Consider the following 26185-nt stretch of genomic DNA (forward strand, 5'->3'; position numbering starts at 1 on the left):
AGGCGGTGTGGTTTCTCTTTTGTGCTCGCCTGTTCCTGTTTTGGGCTCTTTTTTTTTTTGTTTTTGGTTGTGTTTTTCTTTTTTTCTTTTTTTTTTTGTTTTTAACCTTACTTTGCTCTGGAATAAGGGAAACTTTTTTACCTCCGGAAACATGTCGACGGGCGAAAGTTTTGAGTCTCGGTTTGAAAAAATCGACGTGACTTTAAAGGACCCCAAATCCGAAGTGAACGTGGACTGTTTGCTGGTGAGTAGGGAGCGCCGGTGGGCCCCCGGTGCCGGGCGCCCGAATTCCTTACCCTGTGGGACCGAATCTCAGCAGCACCGTCTGAGTCACCGCCCTGCTCAGCTCCGCGCTGGAGCCAAGTGTTGTTTGTTTACTTAAGAGTGGGTGAGGGTGCGTGAATCTGTGTCTGTGCAGGGAGAGCGGCTCATGCCAGGGAGGCTCCCGCCCAGTCCTGCCTCACTCGCACTTGTCATCTCTCTCGCTCCCTGCACCTTTCTGTGCCTCGCCGGCTGTCAGAGGGCGGTGGAGGCTTTGTACAAGGGCGGAAGAATTCGTGGCTGCCAGCCCTGTGTGTGAGCAGAAGACTGTAAATAGCTTTGATACCAATTCTCTCTTCAACAACTTGTTTTTTAAGACGGAGGTCCTGTGATGCTGTGGTTAAGCTCTTGCAGGGCTGACTACAGCGATGGTGTAGACGTCTGCAAACGCGAACTAACGAGGTGTAAAACACGATTAAGGTGCCCTTACAGGTGGGCAGGGGGTGAAATACGGGTTAAGTATGTTTTGGACTGCTGGTTGTGCTAGGCCTAGGGTAGAGGGCTGCTGGCTTATTGTTTCCTTGCTCGATCATACCTAATGGTTCAGTGGCTCTCACCAGTGCTGCCAGTGTTCTAATTGTATCATAGGAAAGCAAAGCATAACCCTTTCTGATACAAAGCCAACCAACGTCATTTGGTAGCTTGACAGAAGTGGATGATCTTTTAGTTCTGATTATAAAAAGTACCTCAGCAAAGTGCATGCCAAATCCAGACAATTTGCTTGGGATGTAGCTGGGTACTTAGATATGCCTGGAGATGCCCTTAAATAGTACCAGACTGTAATTTGTGCTGAAGTGGATTTCTTTTCTTTTCTTTGTAGCAAGTGATAAAAGTTCTTTAGTGTATTTTTTTTCCTGGCTTTGTTTTGTCAGAGAGAGGAACAAATAAATCGAATTTGTTCCTAGTCTGAACTCTGACATTTGGGTTTGGAAGGGAGGGAGGTGTGGGGGTGGAGATAGCTCTTAATAGTCATTCTTCATTTTCTGCTGCATGGCTTTTGGCAGAAAGCTTGCTTGAGCATAAGGCAGTGGAGAGATTAAAAGAATCTGTACAGGTTCATGATAGTGTACTCTCTTAGCTTATTGCTTGTTTGTGAGCGTCTCCCTAGATAAAAGCAGAGCCTTGTGGATGCTGCTGCTGCCAGGGAAAACAGCACTGTATCTTCTAGTTAACTCTGTTCTTTTGATCTGCTTTACATATCTGTCGTCTTAGAACCACAGTTAATGAGGAGACCTCTGGTGCTTGGGATATACTGTGTCAGTTTTGATAGCTCAAGACTGGTGTCTAATCTGACATTTTTACACCCAGGTTCTATTGATAGGTGTCAAGAGTATAGATTCAATTAAGAGTCCAGAGTTTTGTGTTAACCATGACTCGGTTTGCCAGTACATGCTTTAATGCTGGCTGTTCCATGGGGGCTTTCCTGCAGGGATAGCAGGGAATTTGCTGGTATCAGACATGCAGCTGGTAGTATCTTTAACTGTATTCCTTAATCTTTTAATCAGTTTAAGGATTTGCCCCATTTCAGTTATCTTAATTGTGATTAGGAGCTAAGCTGTAGTCAGTTTGGGAATGAACTTGTTGGGATGCTTCCTGTCATGCTTGTGTAAAGTTTTAGAATGTCTGTTTGCATCACAGATCTTAGGAATGTCCTTTAAAGTGACAATTTTTGTAGAAAATTCCTTTAAGCTATTGCCAGTTAAAAAACAAAGTGCTGCTTCTGAGGAAATCAGTTGGTAGGCTAACTTTATACATGTTTGGTCGTTGTATCAATCTTTCTGCCGACTTCTTACTTTGTTTCACTTGTTCTTGGGCTCTTTTCTATAGAATTTAAGTATCCCAACACTTTCTGAAGGGCTTAAATGTTTTACACCAGTTCTTAATGTGGTGATTCACACCACAAGCATCATTATTGTTCCAAGGTACCACTTATTTATCACGTCCATTATAATCTGTGTGGATATGCTTTTAAGGAAGAAATGCTTCGGTGTAGGTGTAATTGATCTGCACTTAAAATATGTTTGAAAATGAACACCCTATTCCCGTCCCTGTGCCTCTCAGTTAAAGAGGGGAACTTGTCAGGCTGTCAACCTAGTCTGCTTAAAAAGTAAATAGATGATGTTTTTCTGCTCAGACTACATTAAAAATTATTTTTAATAAATTTTTTTATGTAAAATCTTTTTTCTTTTATTAAGTTTGTGAATGGATGTCGCTTATAATTGCTTTCACTTTTCTTAAGTAGAGGTGTTAGCTAACTGTCTGAGTGGAAATACATGAATAGCTAGCACACAACACTTCAAATTCAGTATCTGATAGTCTGTACCTATGAGTTTAAAATATTTGGGTTTGTTTAGGTTCAGGAAATATGTTTTTCTTGGCTGTATGAAGAAAAGTCTCAGCAATGTCCTTGGCTTCTCTTAGGATGGTTTTATCCTCTTTACTTTGTTTTTCTTCTTTTTGTACTCTTCTTTCCCCATCAGTTTGTAGCATTTGCAGACTGAAAAACAGGCATGGAATAACCTTTAAATCAGCTTTGTAACCATTTTGGGTTTTGTAAATGTCATGAGCTATGTTCTGTATGCCAGAAAGAGTCTAAATTTATATGTGAAATAGTATGAGAACGCTAAGAAAAGAAGATGGGGGTGGGGGGGCTGATACAAAGGAAGATGTGTTACCGGTTCAGGAAGGTGTGGGAGAAGAGTGCTGACAACAGAGCAGTGCAGGCGGAAAAGGCACACTGAGGACTGTATCACTTCAGGTTACATGCTGCAGGAAAAGGAAATTCATAAAGCTGAGGTGCAGGAGGGAGATGTGTTTATTTTTCTTGTTTTCTCTTATGCAACTGTATTTAGCACTATGCTGGGAAATCATAGGCAGGGTAACTTTTTTGGTGAGGCACAAGGAGTCCAAAGTCGCAGAGTTATGTATTAATGATGTGCCACAGCACCAAGTAGTGCTTTTTCTCAGAATATTGGGTGCTAGGAATCCTGCTGTCCTGGTAACACTGTGCAGACTGTGTTAGGTAGTCACACTCCGGGGTGTGCAGTGGTCAGATCCTGGTGGATGCCATAGGTGTGCTGAGTAGGGCCAAAGGCAGTGTAAATAAGTAGGTATTAACTTTTACTTAGTGTCTCATAATGATACTAAGCACTGGAAAGTAGTATTCAGTGTATTCTATAGCAATATTGGAATAAAACCATGTTTTAGTAAGTCTTCGAGGTTTATGGGCTTCTGGTTTTTGGAGAATAGGGAGTTAAGAGGTATAACAGGTTAATGGATGTGGGACATCTTCACCTGACCTTGCCTGTGCTTTTGCCTCTAAAATAGCTAGGAACTTCTAATGGAAATGTATTTTGGTGCTCTCTCTGCTCTGATAACTCACAAAGAGCGTTTTCATGGTTCATGGACACACTTGAGTAACTCAATTATTCAAGTACTTAGCTGCTTCAGCAGTTTATTTTTAAAACTTAAGACTTTTGGTGGTCTTAATCTTCAAAGATGCTAAGTGTTTCACTTGTTGAGTGGTTTGTCTTTGAGTTAGCTGACAACAGTTAACATTGCATGTGACAAACTTGTTTTATCTAGTCTCAAGAGGTTTCCACTTCTGTTACACCAAAAATACATAGCTATGGAGCGTAATTCACCTGTTTTTCCTAGGTCTGTTTCATATTCAGCTGGGTTAATTTATGTTCATCTGTCTTGCATAGGAAAAGGCAGGATGATCTCATTGTTGAGATTGGGAGTTCAAAATCTTAGTCACTAGACAATTTTTCCCCTTCTGGTTAGCTTGTCAGAAAGCACTTATGAAGACTTTATGTTTAGGAATTTGGTTAATAAATTTAAAAAAAGCAATAGGTAAAAAGTAAACAACTGAAAATACCTTTACTTCAGAAGTTCTTATCTATCCAAATAACTTGGAAATCACCTTCCCTGAAACCACATGAACTCTGCTCTTAGAATTTAAGTGATAAAATGCTAGAGAAATTTGATATCAGAGAAGCTTACTTGATTGCTCATGAAACTTGTACACAGAAGAAGCAGAACTGTCTGAAAATTTGCAGATTTTCATCTTCAGAATGCTTCTGGTTGTCTGAAGATGCTTCAAGAAATGTCATGATTGATGAATACTCCTTGGACATGTTTCTACCAGTCTTTAGATCCAAGTGGAAGGTCCTGCACTTGGGTTGGGACAATCATCACTACCAGTAGAGACTGGCTGTTGAATGGTTTGAGTGCAGCCTGGTGGAGGAGGACCTGGGGACTTTATCTGAATGTTTTTCTCTCCTGACAGAGAGTGACCTTTTTGTCAGGCCTACAGTGACAAGACGAGGCAGCGGTTTTGAACTGAAAGAGGGTACATTGAGATTGGACATAAGGGGAAGTCTTTTACTGCGAGTATGGTGAGGCACTGGTACAGGCTGCCCACAGAAGTTGTGGATGCCTCATCCCTGAAAGTGTTCAAGGCCAGGCTGGATGGGGCTTTGAGCAACGTAGTCTAGTGGACGGTGTCCCTGCCCATGGCAGGGGGTTTGGGACTAGGTGATCCTTAAAGGTCCCTTCCAGCCGAAGCAATTCTCTGATTTGGTAGTTAGATCTAAAAGAAGGCTTCTGGCTGACCTAGAAATGTAATTCCATGTCTTCAAGTTACCATATCCAAGCTTTATATGCAGATATACAGTTGCCTGTTAATACTCCCTGCTCATCACTAAGAATTGTGAAATATCAATGTTGATGTTAAATTAATGATAATATATCTAACTCGTTGTGTTAATCAAAGGTAAAAGACAACTATAAGTTGGCTTTGGAAATACTGTAACTTACATTTCAGGTTGCATTTCTTAAGACTTTCTTAATACTATGTAAGCCTTTAGAAAGTTGACAGAGCTGGTGGAAATGTCAAAATGTTATAATTTGATTCATGGTATGTAGTAGGTTTTACACAGGAATAACAGTTAACTTACCTAGTTCTTCTGCTCATAAAACTTGAGGCTGTGTAGGAATATAAGTATTTATTTTTCCTATAAAAAGTTTTAATGAGGAATGATAATGGAAAGTTGATGTTAAGACACGTTTCAACAAGAGGAGTAAAACACACAACCAAACTATAACTGCTCTTACAAAGTAAAAACATTTGTAAACAAGGTCCTTTTCCCTGGCAACTGCAGAGTGGTTTTTTGTTGCTGATGGGAAGGAACAGGGAAACACCTGGAATTTGTTTCTTGGACAAATTGAAAATCAACCTGTTGGTCCACAAATCTTTGAGGTCAGTGATAGCTTGAGGAGCCACTCACTGAGGACTTAATAAATACTCAGAAGCCCTGTGAGCAGATGGTGTTGGTAGCCTCACAGTTGCTGTTAGCAGAATTTCCTAGGACATACTTTAGTACTAGATAAAAATAAAAAGCTTTTTTACATCTCTTACCAAAGAATACTGAGATGTTTGTCTTGATACAGGATGTTTATCTTGAATTTAAGAGGTCCCAAACCATGTAATTGAAAACTTTTTTTTTTGTGGATGTTGCTTGATGCTATTTATCAAAACTCCTTTGTCATCAAGAAGCTGCAGTTCTAAATGGAGATACTGAGAAACAACTTCCTTCTTTGAGAACAACGTTAGAGAAAGGTTGAAAACTTCTCTGTCTTTGCCTTAATTTGTCCAGTCATTCAAGCAGCAGTAAAGCCAGAACACGATGAGACAGTATCGGTAGAACTCTAAGCACTATGCAGACAACACCCATTTATAGCTCAGTTAAAGCAAATGCAAATAACACCACCTTTTAGCTTTCTCATCAATCTGCAGAAATAAACATCCCAATTAACAGTGATTGAACACGAGCTGAAACTTGATCTTTGTGAAGAAGAAAAGTGGTTTGGAGCTGCCCTTGTCCTTGGTGTTTTTCTCTGCTGTGATGATTGGATCTCCTGTAGTGAAGTCTCTAGTCAGCAGAGTAGAGATCTCTCTGCAGTCTGCTCAGCATCAGCAGGGTAGTGCTGTGGTGCATCTTTAGTTACAGCTGTCTAGACAAGTGGTAGCTGCTTGCTCAGGTTAGCTGCCCATGTTGCTAGGGGAGAACCAGCACGGGATCAGTACCAGCTTCTAACTGGAGCTCAGGTCAAAGTCTATTCTGATACTCAAAATCTTGTAAAGGATTTGCTTTAACTAACTGCAAGGTTGCCACTCCCTGTCAATATTTATACAAAGCAAACTGTCATGGTACAGCGTGTAAGATCTCTTTACTAATAGGTCTGAATTTAAATCCAACTGTGGATTTCTGTATTGCAGCTTCTTGTGAGTTACTTACATACGCTTTCTTTCTTTGATAGGGTTGAGAAATACATCAGTTTTCCTGGGTTTTTTTGCATTTGCATGGTCTGAGGTGATGGAGAGATGTAATGCTTGGAGACCTCTGTAGAAAACGCTGCACAGACTAAGGCTTTATTTTGGGCTCTAGGCTGGCACTACGTAAATGTATTTCCAGCTTGTGTATGCCTGGGCTGGAGAGCTTATACTTGAACTGGAAACACAAGCAGAGCACATACTTGTTTTTTCTTACAGGTCTTCATGAGTCATAATGCTCACTTTAAAAAAAAGTAATCTTTGAATTTTAACAGTTATGCAAATATTGAGTCATTATGCCTCTGTATTTTTCCCATAGAAGCTGCATAGTATTCAGATGTACTAAATTCTAAGGTATGATTATATTCACGGGAAAACTGATAAATTCTCTTGATGTGAGAGGTCTGCATACAAAAGGCATTAATAGAAGATGGCTGATTTCCTGTGTAGTCACTGACTGCTGTAAAAATGCAGTTTCTGTGGAGGCTGACCTTCACTTTTAGCAAATAAATAGTGGCCAAAAAATCCCCCTGACTACACAAAACTAAGTATGTCATCTGGAATGTGCTTTTTGAAGAAGGGGAAGTCAGAAGCTTCTCTTGACATCTGGAGATTTCAGCTAGGAAATTTTTCCCTGTTTTATGGTTGGAGAAGTTACATTTTTCAGCAAATGGTTAGTAGAACTTGTATTATAGCCATGATGGTTATTTCCAGTGGGAAAGTGTGAAGGAACAATGGTCAGGGCATTCATCTCATACTGACTACTATTTGATGATTTGCTTCTTGTCTCTAAGTCTTTGGATGATGATTTGGAAATCTGCCTTTTTAATGCTTAATACCATGTGCACAGTGAAAGTAGTATTTTGTTAAGTACAGGTGATTGTTGTTTCACAGAGTGATTGAGGCTGGAAGGAATCTCTGGAGATCCCTCATCCCCCTGCTCTGGTAGGGCAGCCTGTAGCAGGTTGCCCAGGATGACTTGTGAGTGTCTCAAATGTGTTGAACTCCTCAACCTCTCTGGGCAGCCTGTAATTTTCCAGTTCTCAGCAGTATGTTTACTTGGTTGATGCTTCATAGCAGAAAATAAAACTTGCCAAAGCTAAGCAGAAGAGTCATCAGTACTCATTTTGCATTTATTTGCAGTTTTTTAAGTGTTTTGGGCTTCTTGGTTAGCAAACCTCTTTGTAGCCCAAGTAATTTTCAGAAGGGCTTCTGCCACAGAAGACCAGAGGCACTTTCTGCACGGAGGCAATTGTAGATACCGGGATTTTAAGCATAAGGGTTTGTATCTGAGCAGCCAGTTGCTCTATTGGTAAGCTCATGTTTAATTTGTGACTGTGGTTGCAACATACTAGATACAGAATTTTTCCACTGGCAGAAAAAAGAAAGAGTAAATGCCATGCTGTGATGTCCAGTTTGCACTGCAGGAGTGCCTACTTCAGTGTTCCATGACTATGAAGCTTAGAGGCATTGTCTTTTCTGTATCTGTGTGCACACATAATTTTCCTTCTGACAGGCAGTGAGGGAGTCTGGGTAGGACTTTCTTATTGGCATAGGAATGTGGAAGACTTTGATTCTGGTGGGGCAGGAACTTGTCCTCGGGGAGGTAAGTGAAGGGAAGGAGAGGCTGCCTGTGGAGTTCTCAGGCAGGGTCTTCAGAGGAGAGACTTCAGCTTCAGAGAAGGTCAAGTGTAGGTGTCAGTACAACAAGCACCATCCTCCCGGAGTGTGGATGGCAGTCCAGCATGTTATTTCACTGTTGGGATTTGGTGGCACGTCTGACTACAAGCGTGCAATGACTCTATGTTAAGGTACTTAGGAGGGGAGGAAACCTCTCCAACCAGGAGATAAGAGTAGGGAGTGGATGGGGAAGATCCTTCAGGGAGGAGCAAGACTGAAGGTAGGACAATGAGTTAGTGCTGGCAATACTCGCCTTGTGCATTTTCACAGATGTCAGATTGTGTGGAATAATATCAGGCAGGACATGAAGCTGTACTTGAACATAGAGGTAATACTGATGCTTCACAACTTTGCTGTCAGTGCTAGAGGCAGAGTCATAGAATTTCCTCAGGAACCCTTCTTTATTATGAAATCTGATTATACCAATGTATTATTATACTAATCTCTTCTTAGAAAGTAGCTTTGATTGTAGGCATGCAAAGAGTCCTGTCAGTATTAAACTGGGAGAATTTACTCTCACCTTGCAAAGAGGGCGGGTGGTTCTGCCGCTTCAGTGACAGTTTGTTGCTCTAATCAGTCTTCTGTGGGTAGCTGTTCTCCTCTTTCAGCTTCATTTACTACTAAGTTCACTGGCAATTAAACAATTGCCAGCATACCAATGATACAATTTTTGGTGGTCTTGAGACCATTCAAACCTCCTCTTAAATTTTATATATCATCTTTTGTAGGAGTGCAAGGCAAAAATAGTGCCAGCCAAGTGGCAGACTTATTAGGAACTGAAGTTTTTGCTCTGCTAGTATTGGCAGTAGATGTCATGGCTTTTGAATGGGCTATTTCTGGCAACACTAGTGGAGCAGAGATGGTGACAGAAATAAGAAAATGCCCATGAAGGCCTGTGGAGTGAAAATTGAACTATTGATGTGATTGCATGTTTTATTGGGTCACTTTTTGGTTGAGGGGTGTTTTTGGCTTTTTTCAGTACACTGAATTCACAATTTGAGATGTCATTGAGGAGCTAGGCGTTCTCTGTGGAGAATACATAGAATACTTCCTGGAAGAGCTTAGGACTTCTCTTTTTCACTAAAATGCTTGTGGCTATTTTTAGCCTTTCTCATATCCCACAAAATGTTTTGTGCCTACAGTTTTTGCATGTAGCATGAACTCAAAGTGTTTGGAGATGCTTTTAGCTTGCAGAGTCAGATGGTTGGAGAAATCTTCAGAGCTGGTCACATAGTGATTCTGAATCGAGCTATGGAGACTCTAGTTAGGAAGACCCTATTCAGCAGAATTCTGGGTTATTTGTCTAGAGAATGGAGTTGCAATACAAAGAAGGTCTTGTGTCAAGTAACTTGCATGCTCAGAGCTGTTCATTGATTCCACTTGGAGATTGGATTGGAGTAAGGAAAGGACTAAAAGTCTCTCTTGCTTTAATTCTTGATGAGTGTAAGGTCAGATGAGTCTTTGAAGTTTTCTCCTTTTGTTTCTCCTCTGTCCTCAAATGCCTTCCAGCTTTCATGAAAAAGCTTTTGTCCCTTTTAGTGGTATGTATATGGAACAGTGTTTTCATCAGTAGTTTGGATCTGAGATCTAAGCGAAGATGCCATTTAGAGGTAAAACTGGGGTGTTAGGATGCTGGTGCTGCTCGAGTTGCTTTGGTTCTGAGACTGCAATGCCTGTAAATGACTGCTCTGTGACTTTCTGCCTTCTGTAGGATTGAGTTTTTGCTGGCATCAGGGAAGAGTCAGGATGGCTCCATTGTTCTTGACCTTATCTTTTCTTTTGGTCAGACAGCCTCCTCTGAGCTCCTGGCAAAGAAAGCTGTTTGGTTAACTTCATCTTCCTAAGAGAGTAGTTTCTATCACAGTTCTTGATAAGTTCATATGAAAGGAGGTCTGAGAACCATGAATTCTAGGGGAAAGAAAAAAGGTGGGTTTTTTATATACCTTTTTTTTTGTTGCAGTATGACAAACTCATAGACAGGGTTATGACTAAAAGAAAGGATTTATTAAAACCATTTATTTGGAGGCTGGGAAGTTGCTCTGTAACTCTCTGACACCCTGGGAGTAGAAGCTTAGTATTTCAACTTAAGATTCAGCCAGAAAAGGCAGCTGAACATTTTCCTTCAAATCAGTCTATCTTGTGAGAGGTTGTCTGACTGTAGCAAAGCAGTGCAGTTTTGCTTTCTGCCTTTTACTGTGTGTTTCAGTATCAGCAAATTTACCCTTCAGTGGGGTGCATTACTCATATTTTGTAGGAGGATATAACAGTATCCAGCAAAGTTGTATTTCAGAAACAAGTTGATGAAATAGTAAGCTTTTTTCCGTAAGGGGAATTATCAGTTAAGTCTTCACATTTAATTTAAAAAAAAGTCTTAGGAAGTGATGGGTTAGCAAAAGCAAAGGAATCAAACAATCCCCAACCAAAATGGGGCTGAGTTTTTGAAGAATTGCTTTCAAAAGTGATCTGATGTTTTCACAAAATGTATTTATTTTCTCAGAGAAGTGAGAATCAACATAGCATAACCTCTTTCATAACAGTGGGAAACCCCAGAGTCTTTATTAACGAGTAACTTGCAGCTTTGAGCTAAAGTTTATGCTTAAGATTAGACAACCCTCTTGTAGATCTTTCTTGCCTTGGAATTGCATGATGATAAACAAATGTTAGCAGGTGTAACGAAGTGCAGATCATAGAAATGAGCTGGTTTATTTGTTAAGCTTCCTTTCTTCATCCAGAAGAAAGTGGAACCATAAGAAGTCATGCTGAAGTTGGGCAAGATGCCTGTGTCCTCATCTCTGCAAAACACAGGAGTCACTTAATTTTAAAATGCAGAAGGGTGATGTCTGTTGTCAAGCTCTTATGTTCTTTGCTGTTGAGATAATTTCCGTTTCACTTCCGCAGTAGAAGTGAAACAAGTAAGTTCTGATATGAATGGGGAGGAGCAACTAATTGGGCAGTTGACAAAAGAAATTTTGTCAGTAATGCCAGTCGTGTCTATTTGTAGTCTCTCAAGTTAATACTTAAACCCGTGCAGGAGTTATTTGCCTACCATGAATTACTTAATTCTTGACAGTTTTAAGAAATAACTTTATCCTTTTGCCTTGGAGATTGTGGGAAGTCAGTCTTTCAATTTAAATGCTTCTTGTTTGAGTACCATTCAAATCTTGCCTGATGACAGAAGTTGAAATCAGAGTTGGTGTGCCATATTATCCTCGTGCCTCCTACTTAGTAATGAAATATAAACAAATAGGCAGAGTCAGTGCAGTGTCCTTGATAATGTGAAATGTTCTCCTTTACTTTTGAATATTTCTAACTGCAGAACACAGCAGATTTCACTTATGGGTGGAGTGGTAGGATGCAAGAACAAAAAAAATGCTCTTTGTGGAAAAGGAAGTCTTGTATGTCTAAGTATAAATACAAATACAAGGTTTGGAAAACAAGCAGAGAAATTAGGGAGATGATAATTAAAGATGATTTTGGAGTTGGAATTGTTTGTTTGGCCTATGGTGACTTAAGTCAGGGCTTCCTGATTGCTTCAGACTTTTTGTGAGACTTTTGAATTTCTGTTTCCTGCATCTAAAATAAGGAAGTGCTTCCCCCACCGCCCACAATTTGTGGGTTTGATGGTGTGGAGGCAAGCTACTTTTTGTACTCTTTTTAAGGGGTAGGGAAATTTCACTGTTAGTACCATGGAGTATTTGAAAAGAAGACATCAGGCTACAAGGGCACATGTCAAACATTAATGACAAAAAAAAAAGCTCCCCAGGAAGACTTAAAGTCAAAAAGAAGGTGTGAGTCTGTTTAATATTGCATCTTCATTCAAGTGTTGCAAACTGCTATTTTAATACAAGCCACTGTTTTCAGATTCTTAAGTATCTTCATAGACTCATAGAACATGCTCAGTTGGAAGGGACGCGCAAGGGTCATTGAGTCCAACTCCTGGTCCTGGGCAGGACAGCCCCAAGAATCACACCATGTGCCTGACAGCACTGCCCAAATGCTCCTTGAACTCTCAGGCTTGATGCTCTGACAATTTCTCTGGGGAGCTGTTCCAGTGCCACCCTCTGAATGAAGAGCCTTTTCCTAAAATTCAACCTAAATCTCCCCTGGCACAGCTTCATGCCGTTCCCTTGAGTCCTGTCACTGGTCACCAGAGAGAAGATAATATAATATATTAAGTATAATACGTAAATTTTTATGATACCTTTTTTAGTAGCATGAAAATGGTAATGTTCACAATGTTCATCAGTCTCTAAATTCCCATCAAATGTTTGGTAGAGATTTATTGTATTTTTTTAGGGGGAAAATTGTAAACAAGTTAAAGAGAAGCTTTATGAAATTTCATGGTTTTAATGGAAAAATGTTAGTACTGCCTGGCTGAGCTGTGTTGTGTGTGTATATGAAGCTGTTAAAATGAAGATGTGTGCATTGGAAGTTGCAGTTTAACTGGTGTCTAATGCTCAGTAGTACAACTGGAGACTGTTCTGTTTACCATAGCTTCCAGTAGTGTAATCATTGGAGGAAAGGGAGAAAGATCACCAAAATGTTCCATTGACCTAAACATTTGAGGGTTGTAATAAGTGAAGTTGGTTAGTTCTCTGAAATCATTCTCCCTCTTAGCCTTTTGTATTGAGTAGGTAGTGATTTTCTGCCTTAATTAACTCATATGCAACTACTGCTTGCCTTTTACTTTGTCTGAAAGAATGCTTAATAGATTTCCATGAAGACCTTTATCTGAAAAACCTCATGAATTACTTGAGATCGTCATTAAATACATGAATTGGCTACAAAGGAAAGATTTGTATTCAGTACATTCATGGTACTTTTTTTTATATATATACACACACACACACGATGAAAAATACGAAATCATGGCATGAATTTTCCTCTCCAACTTCAGTTGAAGTACTCTAAGCTTCAGAATAATTGATAGGAGTTTTTGTTTTCAATAATGTGAAATCACAGTTTTCTACTCTGGATTTTGTTAGAAGGAGCTGTGATGAGAGTGTTTCTGTATGCTGAGTCATGATACCAAAATGGCACAAGGAGTAATCTCCAGAAAGTTTGCTAATACAGCGTCAAATTAAAGTTAATTTGGTGAGACATAAAACATATACTGCTTTTAAAATATGTCAAATGATCTCTTGGTGCTTTTTCATCAGGCTGGCAGCCTGTCACAGTTGGGGTCTTCAGGGATTGATGCTGGGTCTGATGCTGTTCCATGTCTTCCTAAATGCTCTGGATGATGGGATTGAAAACATTTTCACCAAGTCTGCTGATGACAGTGAATTGGGTAGTGAGGGGGAACCCTTCAGCAAGGAGAGACGTCTTACAGAGAGACGTTTAACAAAGACAAGTGCAAAGTCTGTCACTTGGGGTGACATAACCAAAGAGGGCTGGGGAGCAGCCTTGCTGACCTGAGGGTCCTGGTACACAGCAAGCTGAACGTGAGTCAGCAGAGCTTGGCTGCAGCAAAGCAGGCAAATTGGATCCTGGGCAGCATCCACAGGAGGGTTACTGGCACCATTGCAGATGTGATCATTCCAGCGCTGGTAAGGCCACATCTAGAGAGATGTGTCCAGTTCTGGTTCTCACGATTCAAGACAGACACTGACAGACTGGAAAGGTTCTAAAGGAGGGTCACAAAGATGATCACAAAAGGGTCCTGAAAAGGAGGGTCACAAAGGCTGGAGATCCTGCCTGGTGAGGGAAAACTGAAGGAGGCTCCCTGGAGAGGGCTTGGAGGTACCTCATCCCAGTGTTCCAGTACTTAAAGGGCAGCTGCGGAGAAGATGAAAGGTATTGTTTCATAAGGAGCCACATGGAGAATACAAGGGGCAACAAGTACAAGTTGCACTGGGCGAGATTTTGTATCTATGTAAGAAAGAAAAACTCATTAATTGGATCAACTTTCCCAGGGGTGTAGTAGAGTCCCTGTCATTGGAAGTTTTCAACATGTGACTTGACAGGGTGTTAGGCAATCTCACTGAAGCTCCCTTTCACATAACAGGTTGGACTAGATGAACTTTTGAGGTACCACCAAATCTTGGTGTGTTCTGTGGTTCTCAGTCTTTTGAGGAAATTCCTCTACAGTATTTGACCAGTTGGCTTTCCTTTTGCCTTTTTCTAGCATTGGTTTCAGAGCATCAGTGAAGCTCTTAAATCAATGCAACAGTATGTTTGCAGCAGTGCTAGTTAAGCACAAAGTAGTTATATATACTGTATGTACAAATTGCTTTCTCAGCTGGAGCTATCAAGGTCCCATTTTCTGTGTTGACACTTTACAGGATATGATATCTGTGCTGAGCAGCACAGTGTTTGTCATTTCTCTTGTAACATTAGATCTGGTCTGATGAAAATGAAAGAGGCTTAAGGAGGAGCTGTATTTATTTTCAGCCTGAAGAATGGAGGAAACTAAACCACAGAGTGCATACACAAGGAGTCTGTTTTCTGAATGAACAAAAAGATAACTTGCTGTTATTTTCTTAAGTACTTTTCACCCTAAATGGCAACTATAAGTTGCAGTAGTATATGACTTTTTAAAAGAGAAAAATAGGGAAAGCAGCTCCCATAGAGTTAATTTTTTTCTCTTTGTGATATTTAGTAATTTTTCAAATGAAAATGAACTCTTAATCTGGAAGGAGGGAAAAAGTATGCTGAAACTTTAAACCAAGTTCAAATTATCCTTTTAGATTGGGAACATATCTCTGGTAAGCTAAGAGAAACTTGCCACATGATCAGGAGCTAATAGGAGTTATTATACACTTAGCAAGATTTGTCTTATGATGGCTTTACATGAGAAGTTGTTCAATTAGTATATAACTCTCCAAATTAAGAATTAACATAGAATAAAGTTTTCAGTAAATGGGATGTAATTATTTTATATGAGTATGGCAGTAACACAGATAATTTGCATTATGAAAAGTTGTTACCACAGACAATGGGTATAAAATGACAAAACCATTAAGGTTGGAAAATACCTCTGAGAGCATCGAGTCCTACCCATGACCTGATACCGCTGTGTTGACTAGACATGGCACTAAGTGCCAAGTCCAGTCTCTCCTTAAACACCTCCAAGGATGGTGACTCCACCACCTCCCTGGGCAGTCCATTCCAGTGTCTAATCACCCTTTCTGTAAAGAAATTATTTGTAATATCCATCCTAAACTTCCCCTAGCGCAGCTTAAGACTGTATCTTCCTCTTGTCCGGTCACTTTTTAGCTGGGATAAGAGTCTGACCCCACCTGACTACAACCTCCTTTCAGGTAGTCCTAGACAGCAGTAAAGTCACCCCTGAGCCTCCTTTTCTGCAGGCTGAACACCCCTAGCTCCCTCAGCTGTTCTTCATAGGACTCATGTTCCGGACCCTTCACTACATTCGTTGCCCTTCTCTGGACATGCTCCAGCACTTCAGTGTCCTTCTTGAAGTGAGGGTATCATGACTTCATGAATTCATGGCTTCAAGCATGCTTAACAATATGCTTTCAAAATATAACCGAAGTAGTTGGTTGAATCTGTATTTCTGATGGAGCCCTAAGAATTATCATGGAATCACAGAATCATAGAATTTAAGGGTTGGAATGGACCTAGTCTCAACCCCCCCTGCCATGGGCAGGTACATCAGGTTGCAAAAGGCTTCTTCTCACCTGGGCTTGAACCCCACCAACACTGCCAGGGTTGGGGCAGCCACCACGTCCCTGGGCAACCTGTTCCAATGTCTCACCACCCTTATAGTAAAAAACTCTTTTCTGATGTCTAACCTAAAGTTTTCCTCCCTCAATTTGAACCCATTACCCCTTGTCCTATCATTCTAAAGAAAAAAAATGCTCAGGCTATGCTCCAATTACAAGTGTATTTTTTTTTTCTCAGCTGATGATTAGTCTGTAATAAATCATAGAAGTGCCAGGGATTTGTCACTTCTACAAGTAGACAGGTGTGTTAGGGTGATCTATAGCAACAATCCTCAGGTCAGTGTCCATCAGGAGTCTTTCTGCAACAGCTACTGCCTTCTGCTACGTTCAGTAGCTGTAGTATCTAGGCATAGGTCTTTTAAAATGTGCCTTTCTTTTATGTTTGGGGTTTGTGGGGTGAGGGAACAGCAGCCATGATTTATAGCAGAAGATGTATTAGGTGAAATAAGAATGCATCAGAAAAACACATGGTATGGGACAGTGATTGGAAACAGCAAGGCAGGTTGTAGGACAGTCAGAAGATTTTCAGTTGTTAAAATTAACTTCTATATAAAAATAGTATATGAGCCTTTAAAGCTACTTCAGTCAACTCTTTTCCTGAATTTTCTTGCTCTTGTCTTCTGCACAGCCATGAGCTTCCATACTGAGAGGAGTTGTTAATTGTCTGCTGTGTTCTTACTGCTTTGCAGCAGTATGTACAGAGAGAGGTATAGTCAATGATTTCATACGTGACAGTCATCTCTCTGCCTGCGTTCTCATTTGTGAAAGTTGGCTTTTAAATGAATCTTAAACTGGAGTAAGTGTCACCTTATCTTCCGGAGAATAAAGGGATAAAGAGGTTTTTCAATGATGTCAGGTTGTGTAATATTTGTGATTTGTCACGTCATAGTTTGATAGAGAAAGAGACAAAATTACTAAGAAAAGACCTGTTCTCATACTTTCTCCTTAAACCTAAATTGGAAGGAGCAAGAAAGAAAACTAAACATTTGATTGTGACATGATCTTAAAATTGATCTACAGTGACTCAGAAAAGAGAAGAATTTCGGTTCTTTTCCTTCTGCTCCAAGTCATACCATGTGTTAATTGGACTGAAGCAAGTAAGGGGGGTTTTGAATGTTTTACATGGCAGTATTAGATGAAGTGCTGCACTGCTTGTCTTCTCTGAAGACTGTCTTGGGCACAGAGCTTTGCATCAGAAGCTGCTTGTAATTTTACAAGTGCAAAGAAGTTTGTGTTACTGTTGCAGTTTTTGGTCGCTCGTATTTCTTTTCCCAAGCAAACAGTTTGTAAAATGTGAATCTAAATGAAAGTGAGAGGTCACTTTTTTGGATTATTGTGAAGGTTTGGTTGTTTGGGTGCGTAGATGTACGTATAGAGAATGTATCCACATGCTCATTCCCTGATATTAGGCCTTTCCTAATGTCAAGTGATTGGTTTTTTCCTTCCTTTTCTAAATCAAATTGCTTGTCTGTAGTTCAGGGTCTAGTTAAATTTAGTAAGAGTTTAGTGCAATGCCAGTGCATTTTGTTTGAATACCACAAGAGATGTAACTGCTTTCTTAATTTCCTCTTAAGTCTCTGAGTCTAGGTAAGTGCGTTAGTTTATAAAATGACTGTGGTTGGTAATGAGCATCTGTTTCCAATATGACTATTTACATCCATGCACTTATCCTCAGAAAGTGGCTCTGTGGTCCAGCAGAGACTTCTGAAAAGTGGAGTGCGGGATATCTGACAAAAGGATAACTCTAGATTCTTGAACTAATACTACTGCTTTTTACTTCTGTTCTGGAATATCACATATTGGACTCGATGGTCTCAGAGGTCTATTCCAACCTGATTAATTCTGTGTATCGATATTTTGTGATATTTAGGAATTGGAAACCTGCTTTCTCCAGTGTTCTACAAACATGGAGTTTATATGAATGGCAGGTAGCAGATACGACCTGGCTTGACCTGACCTGACCTTTGAGCGACTGTTTTTTTGTATTTTTATATTTAGACGTGCACACACACACATACACAATGTATCTCTAGTCCCCTAGCTTATGTAGACTTCCAGTAAAGCAGTGCTTTTTATGACTTCTTTTTTTCATGAGTTACTGGAAAAATGCTTTCATAAAGCAAATGGTAGGGGGAAAATCATATAGAAGTGGGAGGCAAGTGAAAAATAGCCTTCATTAGCTTTTGGTATATTTTGTAGAAAGTACATTTTCATCAGTTTTGCGCTTTGCTTAATGAGAAGCTGAATGACAGCTGCTCAAAATGGTCTGTGGGACGGAGGAACAGAAAACGTAATGCTGGTGTGCCCTGATTTGCTTCATGGCAGGATTTTATGGCGTGACAAAAATATTTCTTGCTGTCGTCTCCTGTAGAGATTAAGTTAATCAGCCCAAGCTCAGCCTTGCTCCCTTGTAAGGACAGGCAGGAGAGACTTTGACAAGATTCCATGGTAGTGGCAGTGGTCCAGACAGGCCTGGCTCGCTTTCCTCTTGGGCTAAGACTTGTTTTCTCCTGTCTTCTAAATCCAAAATCCTTTGGAGAACATGTATCCATCTACTGCATCCTCTTTGGTTGGGAGGTTGTTTTTCCCAAGTTCTGAAGTGTTGACTTACTCTTTCATGTCAGTGTAACTGGGAAAGTTGCTAAAACAGTTGCTTTTGCAGTTACTTCTTAGCATTTTAGTATTTTTCATCTCTATTGATAGCTTAGTGAAAATAGCCAGTGCTTTAGAAGTTGAATACCACTCTTTTATGAAGTTCTGCTCTGTCTCATTCTCGAGCAACTGAATGGAAATGCTGGGGAAAATACTTGTTTCTTGGTATGTGAAGTCAGTGGCTTTAGTTTTCATCAAGCTTTAGTTACAAGGCTTGAAAGGAACATTGTAAAACTTACTTGCATGTCCCTAAACAAACTTACAGGCATCATAAATCACAACATCTCTTGGTTTTTTTGAAATTGAAAGTGTTGAATCCTCTAGCAAATTTCTGTTGCTTACTCTGTTCCTCTAGTCTTGAAAAATCCCAAGTAAGCTGACTTGTATTGTTACAGTGTTATATATGATAAAGCCCATACAGATTATCACGTGAGAGTCTTGCAGTTGGAAAAAGCTGCCTGAAGCTGGACAGCTTTGGTTCTGTTCTGGCATTTCAGAACTTTAATATGGAACCATGTTTCCATGTAGGTTTTTGATTTTGTAGTTACACCTCTCCTTTTTCACATGCAGTCCAGAGCATTCAGGATTTTAGTCACGACTCTACTATGGTGTCAAAAAGGGTAAAAAAGAGTGCTTAGAATGGTTTGGGTTGGAAGGGACCATAGAGATCATCCACTTCCAACACCCCTTCCATGGGCAGAGACACCTTCCAGCAGAACAGTTTGCTCAAAGCCCTGTCCAGCCTGGCCTTGGAAGCTTCCAGGGGTAGGACATCCACAACTTATCTGAAGGCATTTGCTGTTGAAGTATTTCCTGACTTGAAAGTTGTCACTATTAGTGGTTTGAAAATGAGCATCCAGTATTAATTAAAAACTGTGTTACTAATTGCTTTGTCTGTATGTTATAATTTTTACTTCAGATGCAGTTTGAAAGAGAGAATGTCTATCATTTTAGTTTTTTTAAATTGCTTAAATGTACTGGGTAAAAGCCTCTTTTTCAAGTTTATAAATTTGTGTATTTAATGCATTGGGTTCAGGAATTTGGAAACTATTAGCAGAACTTCTAATTAGCAGTTCAGATACCCCCCAAAATGTGAAACACTTGTTGTTTTGTTCCTGTTAGTAACAAAGTCCTGTCAATTCTGAAGAATCCTAGTGCTTGGGAGTGGAAATAACTTGTCTATATCTAAAATAATTCTCATGGGATTTTTGTAACCTTTAAAAAAAACCAGCATTACTTGAAAGTCATTCTTGTGGCTGTATTCATCATGGAAAAAAAGAATAAATGTAGAAAAACATCATGTTTATGTATACAGATATCTTCTGTTGTATTGAAAGTTAAGTTTTTCTTTTAATCAATGCATGAAAAGTAGTCCGTGGCCTTTGTTGGGATTTGCATTACAAAGCTGCATAATGATGCACAAATTCTTAAATAAAGTTAAGTTCTTGTTTAGTTGCATATTTCGAATATCTGCTTGACGTGTGATTGCTTGTGCTGGAATGTTTATGGCAGAAATGTAGAGCTCTGACCGGAGATTGCGCAGTCGGAGAAGCTTCTCGGAGTTGATTTTTTGCGTGAGTCGTGCTCAACTCCCCATATCTTTCATTCTGCAGTCTGTGACACTAAAGACAGGGATATTGCTTTACAAATTACTATTTCAGTTTCTGCAGAGTTTTTTTTAGTATAATTCTTTCATAACCTTCATTTTTGGACTTCTGTCATGGCTGTTTGCCTCTAATTGTAAAAGTGTTTTGACTTGTTCTAGCATTTTACTGAAGATTTTCCCATTTGGTGGTGGGAAAGGGGAGATTTTGTGCAATGTTTCCAGACTGCCGGAAAAATTATGATGTTCTCACTCTTTCTTGGAAAGTGATTCAGTTAATTGTCTGCCCCCTGTTAAAAAAATTAAGTACTTTTTCACCTTTCTCTCAGTTTGTCTAGCCTCTCTTTCCAGTCACACTGTCAGTTTTCGTGGGCTGGATTATATTACTAGTAGTAGAGGGTTTTTCTTTCTTTGATACACCTTTTTGGAGTCTTTTCTAATGCACAGTTATTGAACTAGTATAGTCTCCGGAGACTGAGCTGTCAAGGCTAAAGATAGAACTTGCCTTTTTATTGTTTTATGTCTGTGGTTAGCATACAGTTCTGTTTGCAGCAAATATAATCCAGGTCAGGTGACAACAGATACTGTATGGCTGATGAGGTATTGCTGCTTTACAGAAAAATTAGTTACCTTCCCCCTGACTACTTGTATGGCAAATTTTGCTGGTAATTTTTTTAGGTTTGTTTTTCATAGCAGAGGTAACACGAAAGTATGGTGTGGCAGCGAGAGGCAGCAATCTAAGCTCTCAGTAGGAGAACTTACTCTAGTTTTACCTTAGTGTGTTAAACGAAGAGATCTAAGGTTGCTTTACATATTTAACAGCTTTTACAAGAGCTAATGCACTTTTATTTATATGATTTGCAATTACTCTTATGAACGTGTTGGTATCTCACTAATTCACATCTTGTCCAACTGACTAAAGCTTGCTTCCTGAAGTCTGGTTTCATGGATACCTGCCTGGAAAAAATCTGAGAGGCAGACAGCAATTTCCCAGGCAACAGATGTGGAGGGGGTTCTGTTTCCTTTGCTAAATGCCACTATTTCTTAGTGGAGTTGTGCAGTTTCTTTCCTTTCGTTGAAGTCTTTACCTGATTCCTTGCAGGCTGCTGCAAAAGAAGGCCAAGGCTTTTGAGCTGGGACTGGACCAGTTTGTCTTCATTCTTTCATATCTCTGATCTGTCGTTATCCCATTTCATTGAAGGGAAGTTATGTACCAGTATTTGCATCCATAGTGTTAATTTTTATCCATGCCACTTTTGCTGTGTGTTCCTTAGAGTTCTGACTCTCAGTGTTCGAAGTTGGTAGTTAAAAGTGTGTGTGTTTAAAATGGAAACATTAGGACTCCTAAATCGGAAGTGGTAGATCTCTATGTGCTGCCTGTGGAAGAATCTGCCCTCCCAGGATAACCAGGAAAGCTGTGGGAACCTCAAAGGGCATTTGCTGATGTGATTTACAAGTGACATTTGGCTTTTTTACAGTTCTCTTAAGTAGTTACTTTACATTTTAGGTGAGTGAACAGGGCTTGCCTTATGTTTTTGGTGAATATTATAGCTTTGAGAACGGGAAAGGATGTGAGGTCACTTTTTTCCCCAATGAGGTATTTCTGTGGGTAGTGTTACTGGGCTGTGTGTCAGGTTGGCTGCTGTCTCCAGTTGCAGTTGTTACAGTAGCTGGGAACTCTAGACCTATGAGGCATTTCCTAATGCCAAGTGCTCCAGTGGCTATGGAATGCTGCTTCCATGGTGATAAACATCAGTCAGTTCTTTAATTATCAGTACTCCTACTTCTTTTAGCTCTATTTAAATATATATGGCTTAAGTGTACTCATGTTCATCACATTTAATACAATTTTCTTGAAAAGGGCAGTTCTAAGAAGCTGTACTTATGCTTTATTTAATCCTAGCACGAGACAAATATTGCTTGACGAGTCATTTAAACCTAAAGTAGGCTGTCTGTCTTCTTATTTTCTACAAATTACAGTATCAAGAATCTATGTAAAGCTCCAGATAGTTCTACAGCTGTTTTAGTCTTTTTATGTAAAGCATTCTATTGATGGCAGAATGTGCCACATTTGGTGCAGAAGCTTTGAAGTTTGTAAAACTTGCCCACAGAGCATACCAACTGATCCTTTTTTAAGGAAATTAAGCCGCAAATATCCAGAGACTTCCCTTGCTGTGAAATGAGGCAGTATAATTTGACTTCATGGTACTCAGCTTTTGCTCCTGTTTCGCATCGTCCTGAACTGTCTTCAAATAATGTTGTACCTGTTTCTGCATAGATTTTACTGAAATATATTCTTGGTGATATTTTGGTCTGTGTTCATCATCTTCCTTGAAGATGCTGCTCTCTCATTTGATAGTTGTTCTTAAAAGTGTAATATTAAATGGAGTTAATCCTGATGCTAAATTGAAATAATAAACAACTATATAATAGTAAATTGAAGTTTGGCTATAAAGACTGTTAACCACAGTAAAATATGCTAGTGTAATAAAATGAATGTTGCAATACAGTGCTAATAGTTTGAGTTTGGAGGGGAAGGGAGCCCTGACTGAAATACATTTTCTGGAATGCATCTTCAGAAAATGTGAAGTTTGCACAATTTTAGGTGTATAGTAGTGTGTGGAATAGGTGTCATTGAGAACAGGCCTCTCGATCCAGGATTCCTGCATCTCGACAGTGTACAGAGAGGGGCTCTGTGTCGTGCCCTGAGTTTTAGTGAAAGACTGAGGCTTGTGGGTGCTCTGAATTCTATGTGTACTGGGTGCTGATAGTGCTGTTGTGTGCTTACTGTATATGAGTTGATTTCACTGATCTGCACTGCACTGTGTTTTAGCTTATTTTGGGAGGTGTTTCAGGTGGTGAGATTCATTTCTGCAGTGGACGAACAGCAACACCCAGAAAAACTTAAGTGCATGTGAAAGAGCATTACTATTTGTATGTGTATCTGTCTGTAGACTTGCACCTGAGGCTTCCTGAAGTGCTGATGTGGATATAGCAATATTGAGGGGTCTGTCGGCTCTGGTGTTAGTGTGTATTTTGAGAGGGGGGTGTGTGTGTGTGAATATATGTTGAGATACCTATATTGATTTATAATTTACCGAGTCATGTAGTTAAGTGTATGCTCTAGGAATTTGTCCTTTAAAATGTTGAACAGATGTCTGAACATAATGCAAGTCCATATACTTACGTATGTAACTACACAGAATGTGGGTGACTACACATGGAATAACTCTTTGAAAGGGCTGAAATGAAAGCAGTGATCTGTGCTGCTATCAGTAATCCTGCCTGGAGGTTTCAAGGTCTCCTTATTCAGATATTAAACCTTTACTGAGTTAAACTGTTAGTTCTTTATTGAGTTTAAAAGACCACATTTCTTTGTGAAAGGCTGTTTAACCGAATTTGCAAAAGCTCTATGAGTATTGCAAGATATTAAGAAGTAAGGAGCTCTGTAGAATTGTATCGTGCTGGCAGCGAGGATGGACGATGAATCAGGGGCCTTAGGCTGGGATGTCAGTTTGTATACTTCTCCTCATCCAGTGATTTAATGAAAATTCTTAAGTGCCTTAACTCTGTCTACATTGGCTTGTCTGCTTCAAAGATGAAGTACTAAATTGCAGTTTTCTGTTCTCTGGACAGCACAATAAATGTGATTAATAAATGTGATTAACTTAAATCTTTGTGGGATCTTTTGTGTACTTAATTAGAGATAATAAATGTTGCAGTGTTGGCATTTGCCTCAAAATTGGCTTTCAAACAGTGTTCTTGCCTGAAACTGGTGAGTTGTGTATGATCTATTTAGTATTTATTTCTCAGGTAAACTTGGACTTACTCATATTATTTGTAAAAAAATTATTGATGTTGGGCACCAGAGGAAAGCCTTTTGTGCGTGTTTTTCTTTGCCGATGAAGTGGCAGTAGGGTTTTCCCTATATATCAAGTAAGTATCAAAGAGGCGTTTTCTCATGGTTCAGTCAGAATAGTCAGAAAACGTCTGTCCTTGTCACAAAATATTAGCTTTTGTGAGCTTACTGAGAGCACTGGAAAACACAGACTTGTGCAAAGCTAAGCCTTGTACCAAGAGGTCTTCGTGTTAATCACTTGCCCCACTGGTAGGGAGTTGAGGGTTGTTTTTGATAGGATAACTCACTGCCAAAACTACCTTTATGCAAACCAAAAGCATATCTTGGTGTTGTTTAGATTGCAAGGGACCTCTTAAGATCTTCTAGTTCAACACCTTTGCCCAAGCAGTATCAGCTAGAGCAGGTTGTTCAGGACTGTGTGAAGTCAGGTTTTGAATAGCTCCACAGAGACTGCAACCTCTCAGGGCAACCTGCATTTGATCACCTTCACAGTAATAAAGGTGTTTTCTTTTGTTCAGATGGAATCTCTTGTTTTTGATTTGTGCCCACTGCCTCTTGTCCTGTCAGTAGACATCACTAAGAAGAATCTGACTCTGTTTTCTTCATGCCTTCCCATTTCGTACACATAGGTATGGTTCCCCACCTTGTGTCTTCTCTTCCCCAGGCTGAACAGCACCAGCTCCCTCACCCTCATAGTATGAGAGATCCTCTAGTCCCTTAGTCATCTTTATGGCCCTTTGCTGAACTTGCTGCAGTATGTCCATGTCTGCCTTATGCTGGAGAGCCCAGAACTGGATGCAGCACTGCAGGTGTGGCCTCACCAGTGTTGAGTAGAAAAGAAGGGTCACCTCCCTTGACCTGTTGGCAATGCTCTGCTTACTGCAGCTCAGGGTGCTGTTGGCTGTCTTTGCTGTGAGGGCACATTGCTTACTCATGGTCACTTTGTTGTCTACCAGGACCCAAAGTCCTATTGGCAGAGCTGCTTTCCAGCTGGTCAGTGCCCTGACACCCCCAGCATGTGCTGGTTGCCTCGGGCTCTTCCTCACCACGTTGCAGGACTTGACATTTGCTTTTGTTGAACTTCATGAGATCCTTCTGTGCCAATTTCTGCAGCCTCTCCAGGTCCCTCTGACAATTCAGAGATCTGATAATTCAAATAAATGGTTCAAAGAAACTTTTATTAATTTTTTTTGATGGGTTGAAGTATTACTTTTCATGTGTGTTAAAAATAGGCTGTAACGGCTGACTGACTTCTTACCTGCAGCTCTTAAATGTGCTCTCTCAGTATCAATGGTTGACCAGAGAGATTACTTATGTGTGACAGGACCTTACTACAAACGTGGGCAGATCGAGATCAGTCAGGTTTGTTGATTTAGGGTATGAGGGGGAAGCTTATAGTACTGTAGAAATAGGAAAGTGGTTGCAATACAAGGAACATAAAAATGGGTAGTGAAGACTTGTAGATCTTAAGACTTTGGTCTCTCCAAAAAAGGAAAAGTAGCAAAGAGTTTGAACTTGGGTGACTGCCACTTGGTCCAAGGATTGAAAATTTTGTGAGCTGGTAATATCCATTAAGTATTTTTTTAGTCCTTTGAGTGCTAGATAAATAATAAAATAATCAAGTGTCTGAATAACAGTGTTTCAGCTGAATTTATTACCTTTTTATTTATTACATGCTTCTGCCAGATGATACTGTGTCATAATGAAATGTGTGTGAAGTAAAGTTTCAAAAGATAAAGATGCTATAACTGTACCTGATAATGTGCATCATATAGTGTATTTTCTACTTTATATCGCTTATGGATCCTGAGATAATATGTTTTGCTGAACTGAAGTTGGTTGATGGAGTATGTTTTGAAGTATCCTAACAGTAAATTTTGCTATAAATTTCATTAACATAAATTCATATATCTGAATAAAACCAGCATTGCATAATTATAGTGAGTTTTGAGATTAAGGAATGTAGTTGCAGTGTGAGGAAGTCTAGTATAGTCACAGTAGGACTGACAGTTTGATGCATTAAAACTTTGGAAATAGGTGTAGAC

At 39.8% G+C, this 26185-nt stretch overlaps 1 protein-coding gene across 1 annotated transcript in view; it reads left to right on the forward strand.

The window, feature by feature from the left end:
* The first annotated feature begins 151 nt into the window (after positions 1-151).
* Positions 152-26185, forward strand: part of ROCK1 (Rho-associated, coiled-coil containing protein kinase 1) — an 83402-nt gene continuing 57368 nt past the window's right edge. Inside the window, exon 1 of the mRNA XM_009081461.1 lies at positions 152-244. Within this exon, the coding sequence (XP_009079709.1) occupies positions 152-244 (93 nt within the window). The remainder of the gene's footprint in view (positions 245-26185) is intronic.

This window comes from Acanthisitta chloris, unplaced genomic scaffold, assembly GCF_000695815.1.
Source record: "Acanthisitta chloris isolate BGI_N310 unplaced genomic scaffold, ASM69581v1 scaffold2669, whole genome shotgun sequence".
NCBI lineage: Eukaryota > Metazoa > Chordata > Aves > Passeriformes > Acanthisittidae > Acanthisitta > Acanthisitta chloris.